The 14,757-nt window shown below is 47.0% G+C and overlaps 1 protein-coding gene across 1 annotated transcript; it reads left to right on the top strand.

The window, feature by feature from the left end:
* The first annotated feature begins 1,543 nt into the window (after positions 1-1,543).
* Positions 1,544-11,814, top strand: LOC137315009 (probable G-protein coupled receptor 139). The gene is made up of 2 exons (XM_067979966.1): positions 1,544-1,556; positions 10,910-11,814. The coding sequence occupies exons 1-2, from the start codon at positions 1,544-1,546 to the stop codon at positions 11,812-11,814; spliced, it is 918 nt and encodes a 305-aa protein (XP_067836067.1).
* The last annotated feature ends 2,943 nt before the right edge of the window (positions 11,815-14,757 follow it).

Below are 14,757 nucleotides of genomic sequence, written 5' to 3'. Positions count from 1 at the left end.
TTCTGGCTGAAGATGGTTGCAAACGCTTCAGCCTTGTCTTTTGCACTCAAGTGCTGAACTCCGCCATCATTGAGGATGTGGGTATTTGAAGAGCCTCCTCCTCTCGTTAGTTGTTTAATTGTCCACCACCATTCACGACTGGATGTGGCAGGACTGCAGAGCTTTGATCTGATCCGTTGTTTGTGGAATCGCTTAGTTCTGTCTATAGCCTGTTGCTTCCGCTATTTTGCATGCATGTAGTCCGGAGTTGTAACATCACCAGGTTGGCACCTCATTTTTAGGTACGACTGGGACTGCTCCTGACATGCTCTTCCACACTCCTTATTGAACCAGGGTTGATCCCCTGACTTGTTCGTCACCGGGGTGGGTGGGCGTAGATTTAAAGTGATTGGTAGAAGGATTATAGCGGAAACGAGGATTTTTTTTCACCCAGTGGTTGGTGGGTGTTTGGGACTCACTGCCTGAGAGAGGGGAATCTCGAACTCGAGGCATTGTCTCAGAATAAGGGGTCGCCCGTTTAAAACGGAGATGAGGAGAAATTTCTTCTCTGAGAAGGTTGTGAACCTTCGGAATTCTTTGCCCAAAGAGCTGTGGACGCTGAGTCTTGATTATATTCAATGCTCGGTTGGACAACTTTTTGATCAGCAAGGGAGTCAAAGGATATGGGGAAGAGGGGGGAAAGTGGAGTTGAGGCCAGAATGAGATCAGCCGTGATCTCATTGAATGGCGGAGCAGGCTCGAAGGGCCAAATGGCCTATTTCTTTTGTACTGTGGCCTCTGGTCTATCAGTGTTGGTGCTCAGCACCTCCTATACTGTGGACTGAGGGTTATCATTGACTGTGCTCAGCACCGCCTGTACTGTCGACACAGGGTTTTCAGTGTTCGTGCTCAGCACCCTCTGTACTGTGGACTCAGGGTTATCAGTGTTGTTGCTCAGCACCTCCTGTACTGTGGACTCAGGGTTATCAGTGTTGGTGCTCGACACCCCCTGTACTGTGGACTCAGGGTTATCAGTGTTGGTGCTCCACACCTCCTGTACTGTGGACTCAGAGTTATCAGTGTTGGTGCTCCACACCCCCTGTACTGTGGACTCAGGGTTATCAGTGTTGGTGCTCGACACCCCCTGTACTGTGGACTCTGGGTTATCAGTGTTGGTGCTCCACACCCCCTGTACTGTGGACTCAGGGTTATCAGTGTCGGTGCTCCACACCCCCTGTACTGTGGACTCAGGGTTATCAGTGTTGGTGCTCCACACCCCCTGTACTGTGGACTCAGGGTTATCAGTGTCGGTGCTCCACACCCCCTGTACTGTGGACTCTGGGTTATCAGTGTCGGTGCTCCACACCCCCTGTACTGTGGACTCAGGGTTATCAGTGTTGGTGCTCGACACCCCCTGCACTGTGGACTCAGGGTTATCAGTGTTGGTGCTCAGCAACCCCTGTACTGTGGACTCATAGTATTCTGCAACAGTTCTCATGCTCCCCAGTTGAATTCCTCTTACGCTGGATGTGGGTAAACATTTCCTTTGGAGGGAGATAAGAGAATGTTGTCGGCAGGTGAGTGACTTGGACACTTGCCCCATATGAACACAGGCATCCCACGATGATGAGAGATCGAGGTGAATTGTCCTGTTCGGTGAACATAAGAACAGAAGAAATAGGAGCAGGAGTAGGCCAATCGGCCCCTCGAGCCTGCTCCGCCATTCAATAAGATCATGGCTGATCTGATCCGAACCACAAATCTAAAGAACACAAGAAGTAGAGGCAGGACCCGGCCACTCAGCCCCTGGGCCCTCTCCGCCACCCACAGGACCTTGACCGATCCGAACTCAGCTTCATGTCCAATTTCCTGCCCGCTCCCCATAACCCCTAATTCCCTTTACTTCGAGGAAACAGTCTATTTCTGTTTTAAATTTATCAAATGATGTAGCTTCCACATTTCCTGAGGCAGCAAATTCCACAGACCAACTACCCCCTGAGTGAAGAAGTTTCTCCTCATCACAGTTTTGCAAGAGCAGCCCCTTATTCGAAGATTATGCCCCCGAGTTCTAGTTTCCCCCATCTTTGGGAACATCCTTACCGCATCCACCTGATCAAGCCCCTTCACAATTTTATATGATTTAATAAGATAGCCACTCATTCTTCTGAACTCCAATGAGTAGAGTACCAAAATACTCAACCTCTCCTCATATGTCCACCACTTCATCCCCGGGATTAACTGAGTGAACCTTCTTTGTACTGCCTCGAGAGCAAGTATGTCTTTTCTTAAGTGTGGACACCAAAACTGTATGCAGTATTCCAGGTGCGGTCTCACCAAGACCTCATATAACTACAGCACTACCTCCTTGTTTTTATATTCTATCCCCCTATCAATAAAAGCCAACATTCTGTTGGCCTTCTTGATCACCTGCTGCACCTGCACACTAACTTTTTGATTTTCTTGCACCAGAACCCACAGATCCCTTTGTACTGCAGTACTTTCCAGTTTCTCACCATTAAGATAATAACTTGCTCTCTGATTTTTCCTGCCAAAGTGCATAACCTCACATTTACCAATATTGTATTGCATCTGCCAAATCTCCGCCCATTCACCCAGCCTGTCGATATCCCCTTGTATGTTTTTTATATCCTCCTCACTCTCTACTTTCCCTCCCATCTTTGTATCATCTGCAAATTTTGATATGTTGCACTCGATCCCCTCCCACAAATCGTTAATATAGATTGTAAAGAGTTGGGGACCCAGCACCGACCCCTGTGGTACGTGAAGTCTCCTTAAAGATAAGCAGACCGCCTTGTTGAAGGCAGTATGATTTTCCAGAGTGCTGTTGAGTGTTAGCAGTGCTGGCCACTTTGATAAGAGAGTTTCCCTCACACCCAAGTGTGGACAGAGAAAGAGTATGTTTTGTTAGAACGGGATTAAAGTCTGTATGAGTGATGGAGGAAGTGAATTTGGAAGAGTGCTTTGACTTATCTCGACTTGTTGTCAGGACATTGTACCTCATCCTGATCTGTGTGACTGTTATTCTGGTGATGGAACTTACACTGAACTCTTCCTGCCCTGTGTAACTGTTATTCGTGTGAGGGAACTTACACTGAACTCTTCCTGCCCTGTGTGACTGTTATTCGTGTGAGGGAACTTACACTGAACTCTTCCTGCCCAGTGTGACTGTTATTCGTGTGAGGGAACTTACACTGAACTCTTCCTGCCCTGTGTGACTGTTATTCTGGTGATGGAACTTACACTGAACTCTTCCTGCCCTGTGTAACTGTTATTCAGGTGGTGGAACTTACACTGAACTCTTCCTGCCCTGTGTAACTGTTATTCGTGTGAGGGAACTCACACTGAACTCTTCCTGCCCTGTGTAACTGTTATTCAGGTGGTGGAACTTACACTGAACTCTTCCTGCCCTGTGTAACTGTTATTCGTGTGAGGGAACTTACACTGAACTCTTCCTGCCCTGTGTAACTGTTATTCTGGTGATGGAACTTACACTGAACTCTTCCTGCCCTGTGTGACTGTTATTCGTGTGAGGGAACTTACACTGAACTCTTCCTGCCCAGTGTGACTGTTATTCTGGTGATGGAACTTACACTGAACTCTTCCTGCCCTGTGTAACTGTTATTCAGGTGGTGGAACTTACACTGAACTCTTCCTGCCCTGTGTGACTGTTATTCGTGTGAGGGAACTTACACTGAACTCTTCCTGCCCTGTGTGACTGTTATTCGTGTGAGGGAACTTACACTGAACTCTTCCTGCCCTGTGTGACTGTTATTCAGGTGGTGGAATTTACAGTGAACCTCTTCCTTTCCTGTGTAACTCTTTTTCGTGATTTGGCAGAAGTGGACTGGACACATCTACTTGAGGAGAAATCAGTGGCAAGCCAGTGAGAGGCACTAAAAAGTGAAATTCTACGGGTTAAATGCAGACACGTCCCCTCAAAGAAAAAGGGTGGGACTGCCAAATTTAGAGACCTTGGTTGTCCAGAAGTATACGGGGCAAGATGAGACAGATAAAGAAGGCGTATGATTGTCACAGAAATCTCAATAGTGCAGAAAGCCTCGAGGAGTAGAGAAAGGACAGGGATGACGTAAAAAAGGAAATAAGGAAAGCAAATAGAGGGCATGAAAATATATTAGCCAGTAAGATTAATGAAAACCCAAATATATTTTATCAGTACATTAAGAACAAGAGGATATCTAAGGAAATGGTAGGGCCTATTAGGAATGATAAGGGTAACTTGTGTGCAGAAGCAGAGGATGTGGGTCGGGCTTTAAATGAATATTTTCTCTCTGTAATCACAAGAGAAAGGGATGATTCAGGCCAGAGGTCTTAATTATTGGATAAGGTACACATAACGAGAGAGGAAGTACTAGAGGGACTGGAATCCTTAAAAGTTGATAAGTCACCAGGGCCGGATGGATTGTTTCCTAGACTATTGAAGGAAGCCAGGGAGGAAATCGCGACTCATTTTCCAATCCTCACTAGATACAGGGGAGGTACCGGAGGACTGGAAGACTGCAAACGTAGTACCATTGTTTAAAAAGGGTACAAGGGAAAGCCGAACAATTGTAGGCCGATCAGTCTTACCTCGGTGGTGGGCAAACCATTTGAATCAATGCTGAGAGATAGGATAAACTGTAACTTGGAAAGGCATGGTTTAATCAGGGATAGTCAACATGGATTTGTTCAGGGAAGGTCATGCCTTACAAGTCTGATTTAATTTTTTGAGGAAGTGACAAGGAGGATTGATGAGGGTAGTGCAGTGGATGTTGTCTACATGGATTTTAGTAAGGCATTTGACAAGTTCCAACATGGCAGATTGGTCAGGAAGGTAAAAGCCCATTGGATAAAGGGAAATGTGGCGAATTGGATCCAAAATTGGCTCAGTAGCAGGAAACAAATGGTAACAGTCGATGGATGTCTTTGCGAGTGGAAATCCGTGTCCAGTGGTGTGCCACAGGGCTCAGTGTTGGGTCCCGTGCTGTTTGTCATATATCTTAATGATTTGGACTTGAATGTGGGGGGCATGATTGGCAAATTTGCAGACGACACAAAAATTGGCCGTGGAGTTGATAGTGAAGAGGATACGTGTGGACTCCAAGAAGATATCAATGGGTTGGTGGAGTGGGCGGAAAATTGGCAAATGGAGTTCAATCCGGAGAGGTGTGAGGTAATGCACTTCGGGAGGGCAAACAGTAAAACGGAAAACGCAGCAGATGGGAATATATTGAGGGGGGTAGAGGAAGTGAGATACCTTGGAGTGCATATGCACAGGTCCCTGGACGTGGCAGTACAGATAGATAAGGTCGTGAAGAAGGCATACGGAATGATCTCCGTTATTAGCCGAGGTATAGAATACAAAAGCAGGGATGTAATGATGGGACTGTACAAAACACTGGTAAGGCCACAGCTGGAGTATTGTGCGCAGTTCTGGTCACCACATTTCTGGAAGGGTGCAATTGCTATGGAGGGAGTGCAGACATGATTTACAGGAATGTTACCAGGGCTTGAAAATTGCAGCTACGAGGAGAGATTGGATAGTCTGTGGTTGTTTTCCTTGGAGCAGAGGAGTCTGAGGGGAGACTTGATTGAGGTTTTCAAAATTATGAGGGGCCCAGATAGAGTAGACAGGAAGTAGCTGTTTCCCCTAGCAGAGAGTTCAGAACTAGAGGTCATAGATTTCAGCTGAATGGCGGAAGGATTATAGGGGACATGAGGAAAAACCTTTTTTACTGAGAGGGTGGTGGGTGTCTGGAATGCGCTGCCCGAATTTGTGGTAGAGGCAGGGACCCTCAACTCTTTTCAAATATACCTGAACCTGCACCTAAAGTGCTGTAAGTTGCAGGGCTACGGACCGGGTGCTGGAAGGTGGGATTAGAATGGGCACCTTCGAGTCGGCGATGGACACGATGGGCCGAATGGCCCCCTTATGTGCTGCATATTTCCATGGTTCCAAGATGGCGTCTGGCGCACGTCACATAGGAAAGGTGCACACGCACTCTGAACGTTTCCTGGACCTTCTCGTATCCTCTCTTAGTTTCATCCCATCCAATACTGTACAATTTCTGACGGTAGTGCTATCCCTCTCTCCCAATCCTTTGTGCACTTTGACGCCAGTTGACTGTTGACCTCACTCACCTTGCCCAATTATGTCAAAGCATTGATGTTCCACCTGTACGGCATCCATGTTCATGATGCTGTGTGACTGACATTGACTTTGTCCCGCACTGCCACCCGCTGCCTTTTGGATATATGACTGGAGGGCCTCTTGCACCTCCGCCCCCAGCCCCCCGTTCTGCAGATATAGGCTGTCGCTCCTTCTATCCACCTCATGCACCAAGGTCTCTAGTGCATCAGAAGAATCTTGGAGCATGCACTCTCGCAGGCCTGGTACCAACTCAGATCGGCAGGTTTTTTTTATTCGTTCATGGGATGTGGGCGTCGCTGGTAAGGCTAGCATTTATTGCCCATACATAATTGCCCTTGAGAAGGTTGTGCTGAGCCGCCTTCTTGAACCGTTGAGAACATATGATAAATGTTCTCCCAAAGTGCTGATAGGAAGGGAGTTACAGGATTGTGATCTAGCGACGATGAAGGAACGGTGATATATTTCCAAGTCGGGACGATGCGTGACTTGGATGGGAAGGTGCAGATATTGTTGTTCCCATGTTCCTGCTGCTGTTGTCCTTCTAGATCGTAGAGGTCGCGGGTTTGGGAGTTGCCGTCGAAGACGCCTCAGCGATTTGCTGCAGTGCATCCTGTGGATGGTACACACTGCAGCCTCAGTGCGCCGGTGGTGAAGGGAGTGAAAGTTTAGGGTGGTGGATGGGGTGCCAATCAAGTGGGCTGCTTTTTCCTGGATGGTGTCGAGCTTCTTGAGTGTGTTGGAGCTGCAATCATCCAGGCAAATGTAGAGTACTCCAGACTTGTGCCTTGTCGATGGTGGAAAGGCTTGGGGAGTCAGGAGGTGAGTCACTCGCCGCAGAATACCCAACCTCTGACCTGCTCTTGCAGCCACAGTATTTATATGGCTGGTCCATTAAGTTTGTGGTCAATGATGACCCCAGGATTTTGATGTAGGTGATTCGGCGATGGTAATGCCATTGAATGTCAAGGGCAGGTGGTTAGACATTCTCTTGTTGGAGATAGACATTGCCTGGCAATTGACTGGCGTAAATATAACTTGCCACTTATGAGCCCAAGCCTGGATGTTGTCCAGGTCTTGCTGAATGCGGGCACGGACTGTTTAATTATCTGAGGGGTTGCAAATGGAACTGAACACTGTGCAGTCATCAGCGAACATCCCCATTTCTGACCTTATGATGGAGGGAAGTTCATTGATGAAGCAGCTGAAGATGGTTGGGCCTTAGACACTGCCCTGAGGAACTCCTGCAGCAATGTCCTGAGGCTGAGATGATTGCCCTCCAACAGCCACTGCCATCTTCCTTGTGCTCGGTGTGATTCCAGCCACTGGAGAGTTTTCCTCATGATTTCCATTGACTTCAATTTTACTTGGGTTCCTTGGTGCCACACTCGGTCAAATGCTGCCTTGATTTCAATGGCAATCTCTCTCACCTCACCTCTGCAATTCAGCTCTTTTGTCCATGTTTGGACCAAGTCTATAATATCTGGAGCCGAGTGGTCCTGGCGGAACGCAAACTGAGCATCTGTGAGCAGGTGATTGGTGAGTAAGTGTCACATGATAGCACTGTCGACGACACCTTCCATCACTTTGCTGATGATTGAGAGCAGACTGATGGGGCGGTAATTGCCCAGGTTGGATTTGTCCTGCCTTTTGTGAACTGGACATATCTGGGCAATTTTCCACATTACCGGGCAGATGCCGGTGTTGTAGCTGTACTGGAACAGCTTGAGTAGAGGCGCAGCTAGTTCTGGAGCACAATTGTTCAGTGCTGCAGCCGGGATGTTGTCGGGGCCCATAGCCTTTGCTGTGTCCAGTGCATTCAGCCGTTTCTTGATATCACGTGGAGTGAATCGAATTGGCTGAAGACCTGCTTCTGTGAAAGTCGGGATATCGGGAAGAGGCCGAAATGGGCCATCCACTCGGCACTTCTGGCTGAGGATTGTGGTAAACGCTTCAGCCTTGTCTTTTGCACTCATGTGCTGGACTCCGCCAACATTGAGGATGGGGATGTTTGCAGAGCCTCCTCCTCCCGTTAGTTGTTTAATTGTCCACCGCCATTCACGACTGGATGTGGCAGGACTGCAGAGCTTTGATCTGATCCGTTGTTTGTTGAATCGCTTAGCTCTGTCTATAGCATGTTGTTTCCACTGTTTAGCATGCATGTAGTCCTGAGTTGTTGCTTCACCAGGTTGGCGCCTGATTTTTAGGTACGCCTGGTGCTGCTCCTGTCATGCTCTTCTGCACTCCTCATTGAACCAGGGTTGATCGCCTGGCTTGTTGGTTCTGGTAGAGTGAGGATTATCCCGGGCCATGAGGTTACAGATTGTGCTGGAATATAATTCTGCTGCTGCTGATGGCCCAGAGCGCCTCACGGATACCGAGTTTTGAGCTGTTGGATCTGTTCTGAATCTATCCCATTTAGCACGATGACAGTGCCACACAACACGTAGGATGGTGTCCTCAGTTCGAATATGGGACTTCATCTCCACGAGTACTGTGCGGTGATCACTCCTACCAATACTGTCATGGACAGATTCCTTTGCCTCAGGTAGATGAGTAAGGACGAGGTCAAATAAGTTTTCCCCTCGGGTTGGTTCGCTCACCACCTGCCGCAGGCCCAGTCTAGCAGCTGCGTCCTTCAGGACTCGGCCAGCTCGGTCAGTAGTGGTGCTACCGAGCCACTCTTGGTGATGGACATTGAAGTTCCCCACTCAGAGTATATTCTGTGCCTTTGCTACCCTCAGTGCTTCCTCCAACTTTTGCTCAACATGGAGGTGGACTGATTCATCAGCTGAGGGAGAGCGGTAGGTGGTAATCAGCAGGAGATTTCCTTGCCCATGTTTGACCTGATGCCTTGAGATTTCATGGGGTCCAGAGTCAATGTTGAGGACTCCCAGGGCCACTCCATCCTGAATGTATATCACCGTACTGCCACCTCTGGTGGTTCTGTCCTGCCGGTGGGACAGGACTTACCGAGGGATGGTGATGGAAGAGTCTGGGACGTTGGCTGAAAGGTATGATTCTGTGAATATGGCTATGTCAGGCTGTTGCTTCACTAGTCTGTGGGACAGCTCTCCCAATTTTGGCAAAAGTCACCTGAGGTTCGTGAGCAGGACTTTGCAGGGTCGACTGGGCTTGGTTTGCCTTTGTCGTGTCTGGTGCCTCATGGTCCAATGCCGGAGAATGTTAGAGTCGGATCACCACCAGTGATGTTAGACCAGGATCACCATAATTAATGTTAGAGTAGGGTCACCACCAGTCATGTTGGAGACGAATCAACACCGGTGAAAATCACATTAAAAAACAATTTTAATTTTATAATAGAAGTGGGAAGATTTCAACGAATTATTATAAGGACCCACAGGGATCTCAGAACGAGCACATTCCCTTTGGGGTTACTTTCCGTTCATTAACTTTTTGGAGCGAATTTCAAGGATGGAAGTACATTATTTCCCGATTGGCACTGCCGGGTGCGCTTAATCATAAGATCTCCCCTTATTTGTTAAGTGACTGTAACTAATGTGAAGTTTATGTAACATGTTTTTTCTCACCGGGGCACTGATTGATCTATAAAGTGGGAGCAGTTATGGATCTCGGATATTCGTCAGTGTGAACCATAAAGCTGGACGGAATTCACCTGCTCTTCCAAAAATGGGACGGGCAGCAATTCTACTGATAAAAGATATTTACTACCCTATTCTGGCATTCGTTGGTGTTCCGGGTAAGACATTGTATCCTAATGTTTAATAGCTGTTGACTATGTGACCGCTTTGGTGCCTGTTTCATAATGTTACAGATTCCCGATAATAACCACATTGTAAAATCACAGAGTCGCTGGGAAAAAGTAATACATTTCAGTTATTTACCAACGAGTCCGGGCTACAGGCAAGACGCTATTCTCGTCGATAAATCGGAGACAATGGGTGCACGTATTTTCTCGCTTGACTTCAGGAGGGCGGGTGACGCCCTTCTATTGCACAGCAGGCAGCTCACGAAAGATTGTGTTGCCTGATTGCATTGCACCAATTTAATTACGAACAGCACGATGGGCTGAATGGCCTGCATCTATGCTGTATCGGTGTGTGGGTCTGTGATTCTATGATCACTCTGCTTAATGTGGGTAATTACTTGGATTAAAGACATTTCCATCCAACAGGTGACTTTAAAAGATACTTTGTGAAACATTTGTTTCAACCACATCTGATGCCTCCTGCTGGAAAGAACCTTTGCGGGTTTCTCCAGGTGACACTCTGCTCTCCTGCAGCGTCCTCTGGGATATTCCGGGGTAGATTTTGTTCTTTACAATCTGAGGTTAACCATCGCCTGGGCGGAGTGCGTGGAGAAATTAGTTGCACCAATTCAGGGGATAACTGAGAAATTTGGATGGGTGGAATCCGTGATGAAACCTTCATGGCGGTGTGAGCTCAGCGCTCAACGCTGCACCGAAATATAGATCTGGATGGATGACAGAGAATCTGGTTACTTATTGACTTTCAAAAATCAACAAGGTCACCCGCTTCCCTCCCCCAATCCTCATTCTCCAGGTGCTCCCCGTTTCCAGACACTTCTTGGAAATCTCGGACCAGCGATTTTTATCGCTCTATTTTTTCTGTGGAATGTTTTCTTTCTTTTTAACATTCTCCGTTAAAAAGGAGCCCGTGTACATCACCGTAAGGAGCAAGACAACTGAACATTTCAAAAATATACAGTGAGATTTCACGTGAGTGTCCCCAGTAACTTTCCTCTTCTCCCTCTTTCTTACAGCAAATTTAGTGACAATTGTGATTCTCTCCCGAGGAAATTGCGGCCTTTCCAAATGTGTCTCTGTCTACATGGTGGCCATGGCAACAGCAGATCTACTGGTCATCATCTTCAACGTAATAGTCCATCAGATCTTCAATTATCACTTTCCATATTCATTCCTGTCCTACACTGACGTTTGTAAATTCCTTCTGTACGTTTATTTTGTCATAATTGATATGTCGGTATGGTTTACAGTCTCGTTTTCATTTGACCGATTTGTGTCGATTTGCTTTCAAGAGTTTAAAGGGAAGTATTGGACAAAGAGAACGGCAATCGTGGTTATCGGAACGGTCACTGTGCTGGCTTATTTGAAGGGAGTTCCTATGTTGTTTTCATATGAACCTGAACGAATAATTAACAATGTGCAGTGGGGATGCTGGCCAAAGGTGGACGTTTTTACATTACCTGCATGGGAAGTGTACAGCTGGATCCAGACTCTGTCAGTACCATTGCTTCCCTTTACTTGCATAGCCCTGTTTAATTCTTTGACCGTGAGAAGAATTTTAGTGGCCAATCGGGCCCGCAGAGAACTCCGGGGTCACAGCACCAACAATCAGAGTGACCCAGAGATGGAGAACCGAAGGAGATCCATCATTTTACTCTTCACTATATCGGGCAGTTTTATACTGTTGTGGATAACATCTGCCGTGAGTTTTGCTACCACCAAGATTTCGGGCACCGTTTATTACCAAGGTGATTATTCAGACCCTGGATATATCGCCACTGAAAGCGGAAAACTGCTCGCGTATTTGAGTTGCTGCACAAATACGTGTATTTATGCAGCTACCCAGAGGAAATTCAGAGAAGAACTGAAAACTCTACTGAAATCTGCATGGTCACTGATTCCCAGATTAGTTAAAAATTAGATAAAATTAAATCAAACCAAAGATTTTTCTCATAACTAAAGCGAAATTTCAAATCATTCTCTGCATTTTTAATGTCCTCCGTTCTGGTAATCTGAAAAATGGTTGATGTTGGGCAATGATATGAAATAAAATAAAATGAAGGAAAATAAAACCTGTTGAAGGTAACTGCAGTATTACTTGTGGGGTTCACCGGGGCAACAGCAGCATCAGCAGGGATCCTGCAGCGGAATTAGAGCAGGTTCCTGAAAGTTCATTAACAATTATATGCGAGAGTGAAGTAATGCTCATTCTCAGCTCCTGTCTGTTATCATGACGTTTAACTTCCTGATGGAAGCGCACGAGAACAAAGAGCCATTATTGCAATTGAGTGTGAAAGGGGAACATTCGTGTCAAGTAGCGGGTACGGAGTGAACAATTTGAGAGTTTGATAATTGTCGAAGTTCGGTGCAGTGCGGGAAGGAGATGCTGCTTTGCCTTGTTTTCCTAATTTTTTTCCCGCAGAACGGCAGCGGAACTGAACAGCAGCATTGGACCGAGATTGCGGATAAAAGCAGCCGCAGACCGAGGTCCGAGAGCGGTGATAAAAGCAGCAGCAGACCGAGGCCCGAGAGCGTGGATACAAGCAGCAGCAGATCGAGGCCCGAGATTGGGGATTAAAGCAGCAGCAGACCGAGGCCCGAGAGCGGGGATAAAAGCAGCAGCAGACCGAGGCCCGAGAGCGGGGATAAAAGCAGCAGCAGACCGAGGCCCGAGAGCGGGGATAAAAGCAGCAGCAGACCGAGGCCCGAGAGCGGGGATAAAAGCAGCAGCAGACCGAGGCCCGAGAGCGGGGATAAAAGCAGCAGCAGACCGAGGCCCGAGAGTGGGGATAAAAGCAGCAGCAGAGCGAGGCCCGAGAGCGGGGATAAAAGCAGCAGCAGACCGAGGCCCGAGAGCGGGGATAAAAGCAGCAGCAGACCGAGGCCCGAGAGCGGGGATAAAAGCAGCAGACCGAGGCCCGAGAGCGGGGATAAAAGCAGCAGACCTGCAACAAGAGAAAACTGCAATGTGATGTCACTGGTGAGGCATGTGAGTGATTGGTCGTGACTGTGGGCTAAGTTTTAAGTTAACATTTCGCATATAACCAAATGTTGAAAACGAAAATTAATTTAATTAATCTAATACATTAAACGAGGTCAATAATTTGATTAACACTAAATTAATTAATTATATACGTAAAACAATGGGAGTACTGGAGATGTGCTGCTGCAGCAATATGTGGGAGCTTGTGGACAGTTTTGTCCAGGGCGACGACATCTGCGGTCAGTGTCTGCGGCTCAAGGAACTTCGGCTACGAATTGAGGAGCTCGAGTCCGAGCTGCGGGCATTGCGAGATATCAGGGAGGGAGAAAGCTACCTGGAACTTATCCTCCAGGAGACAGCCACACCACTTAGATTAAATACTTTAGAATTGACACGAGGTCATGGACAGAAGAGTGTGACTGCCAGTGAGGCAGGCACATGGATCCAGGAGGTAGTATAGCAGGAGCCTCAATCAGTGCGCTTGTCCAATAGATTTGAGGTTCTTGAAACTCTTGTGGACAAGTGCGGGGACTGTGTGGAGGATGTGCAAACTGACAACGACACGGTGGTACGGAAAACCGTTCAACTGTGGGGAGTAAAAAGGAAGTTGGTTGTAGTAGGCGACATTACAGTTAGGGGAACTGACACTGTTCTCAGCAGCCATTTGCATGAGTCCCGAAGGCTATGTTACCTACCCGGTGCGAGGGTTAAGGACATCTCCTCAGGGCTGAGGAAGAAATTGGAGTGGGAGGGGGAGGATCCAGTTGTCGTGGTCCACGTAGGTACCAACAACATAGTTAGGACGAAGAAAAAGGTTCTGCTGAGAGTGTTTGAGCAGCTCGGGACTAAATTAAAAAGCAGAACAACAAAGGTAATAATCTCTGGCCTGGTACCTGAGCGACGAGCAAATTTGCAGAGGGTCAATCGGATCAGGGAGATGAATGTGTGTCTCAAAGATTGGTGTGGGAGAAAGGGGTTTCGATTCGTGCGGGACTGGCACCAGTTCTGGGGAAAGAGAGAGCTGTTCTGTTGGGACAGACTACACCTGAACCATGTTGGGACCAGAGTTCTAGCGAAACGAATAACTAGGGAGGTAGATAGTGCTAGAGAAATCTAGAATGCTAAATAGAAAAGACAAGGAAGCAGTGCAGGAAAGTGATTGGAGTTGGGATAACCAGATTGTGTCAGAGAAAGGGAAAGACAGAGCGTACAAAGAAAAGAGTGCAGTGACAAATAGGGTCCAGGTAAGAGAAATAAGACAAAAAGGGCCAGAATATAAAAAACATGTTAAGATATCTTAAAATGTTAAAAAGACAATTCTAAATGCACTGTATCTGAATGCACGAAGCATTCGTAATGAGATAGATGAATTAACAGCGCAAATAGATGTAAACAGATATGATATAATTGCAATCACAGAGCCATAGCTGCAGCGTGACCAAGGCTGGGAGCTGAATATCGAACGATATTCGATATTTCGGGAGGATAGTCAAAAATGCAAAGGAGGTGGTATGGCGTTGATGGTAAAGGGTGAAATCAGAGCAATAGTGAAAAAGGATATTGGCTCAGAAAATCAAGATGTAGAATCAGTCTGGGTGGAGTTAAGAACCACCAAGGGGCGGAAAACACAGTTGGGAGTTTTCTGTCGGCCTCCAAACAGTAGTGTTAATTTAGAGGATGGAATCAATGGGGAAATTAGAGATGCATATAACAATGGTACTACAGTAATCATGGGTGACTTTAATCTACAAAAAGACTGGTCAAAGCAAATTGGTCATAATACTGTGGAGGATGAATTCCTACAGTGTGTAAGAGATGGTTTCTCAGAGCAGTACGTTGAGGAGCCAAACAGGGAAAAAGGCTATCCTAGATTGGGTATTG

Source organism: Heptranchias perlo, unplaced genomic scaffold (genome assembly GCF_035084215.1).
Source record: "Heptranchias perlo isolate sHepPer1 unplaced genomic scaffold, sHepPer1.hap1 HAP1_SCAFFOLD_53, whole genome shotgun sequence".
Classification (NCBI taxonomy): domain Eukaryota; kingdom Metazoa; phylum Chordata; class Chondrichthyes; order Hexanchiformes; family Hexanchidae; genus Heptranchias; species Heptranchias perlo.
Note: the sequence above shows the minus strand (reverse complement) of the source record. Positions and strands in the feature narration are given on the sequence as shown.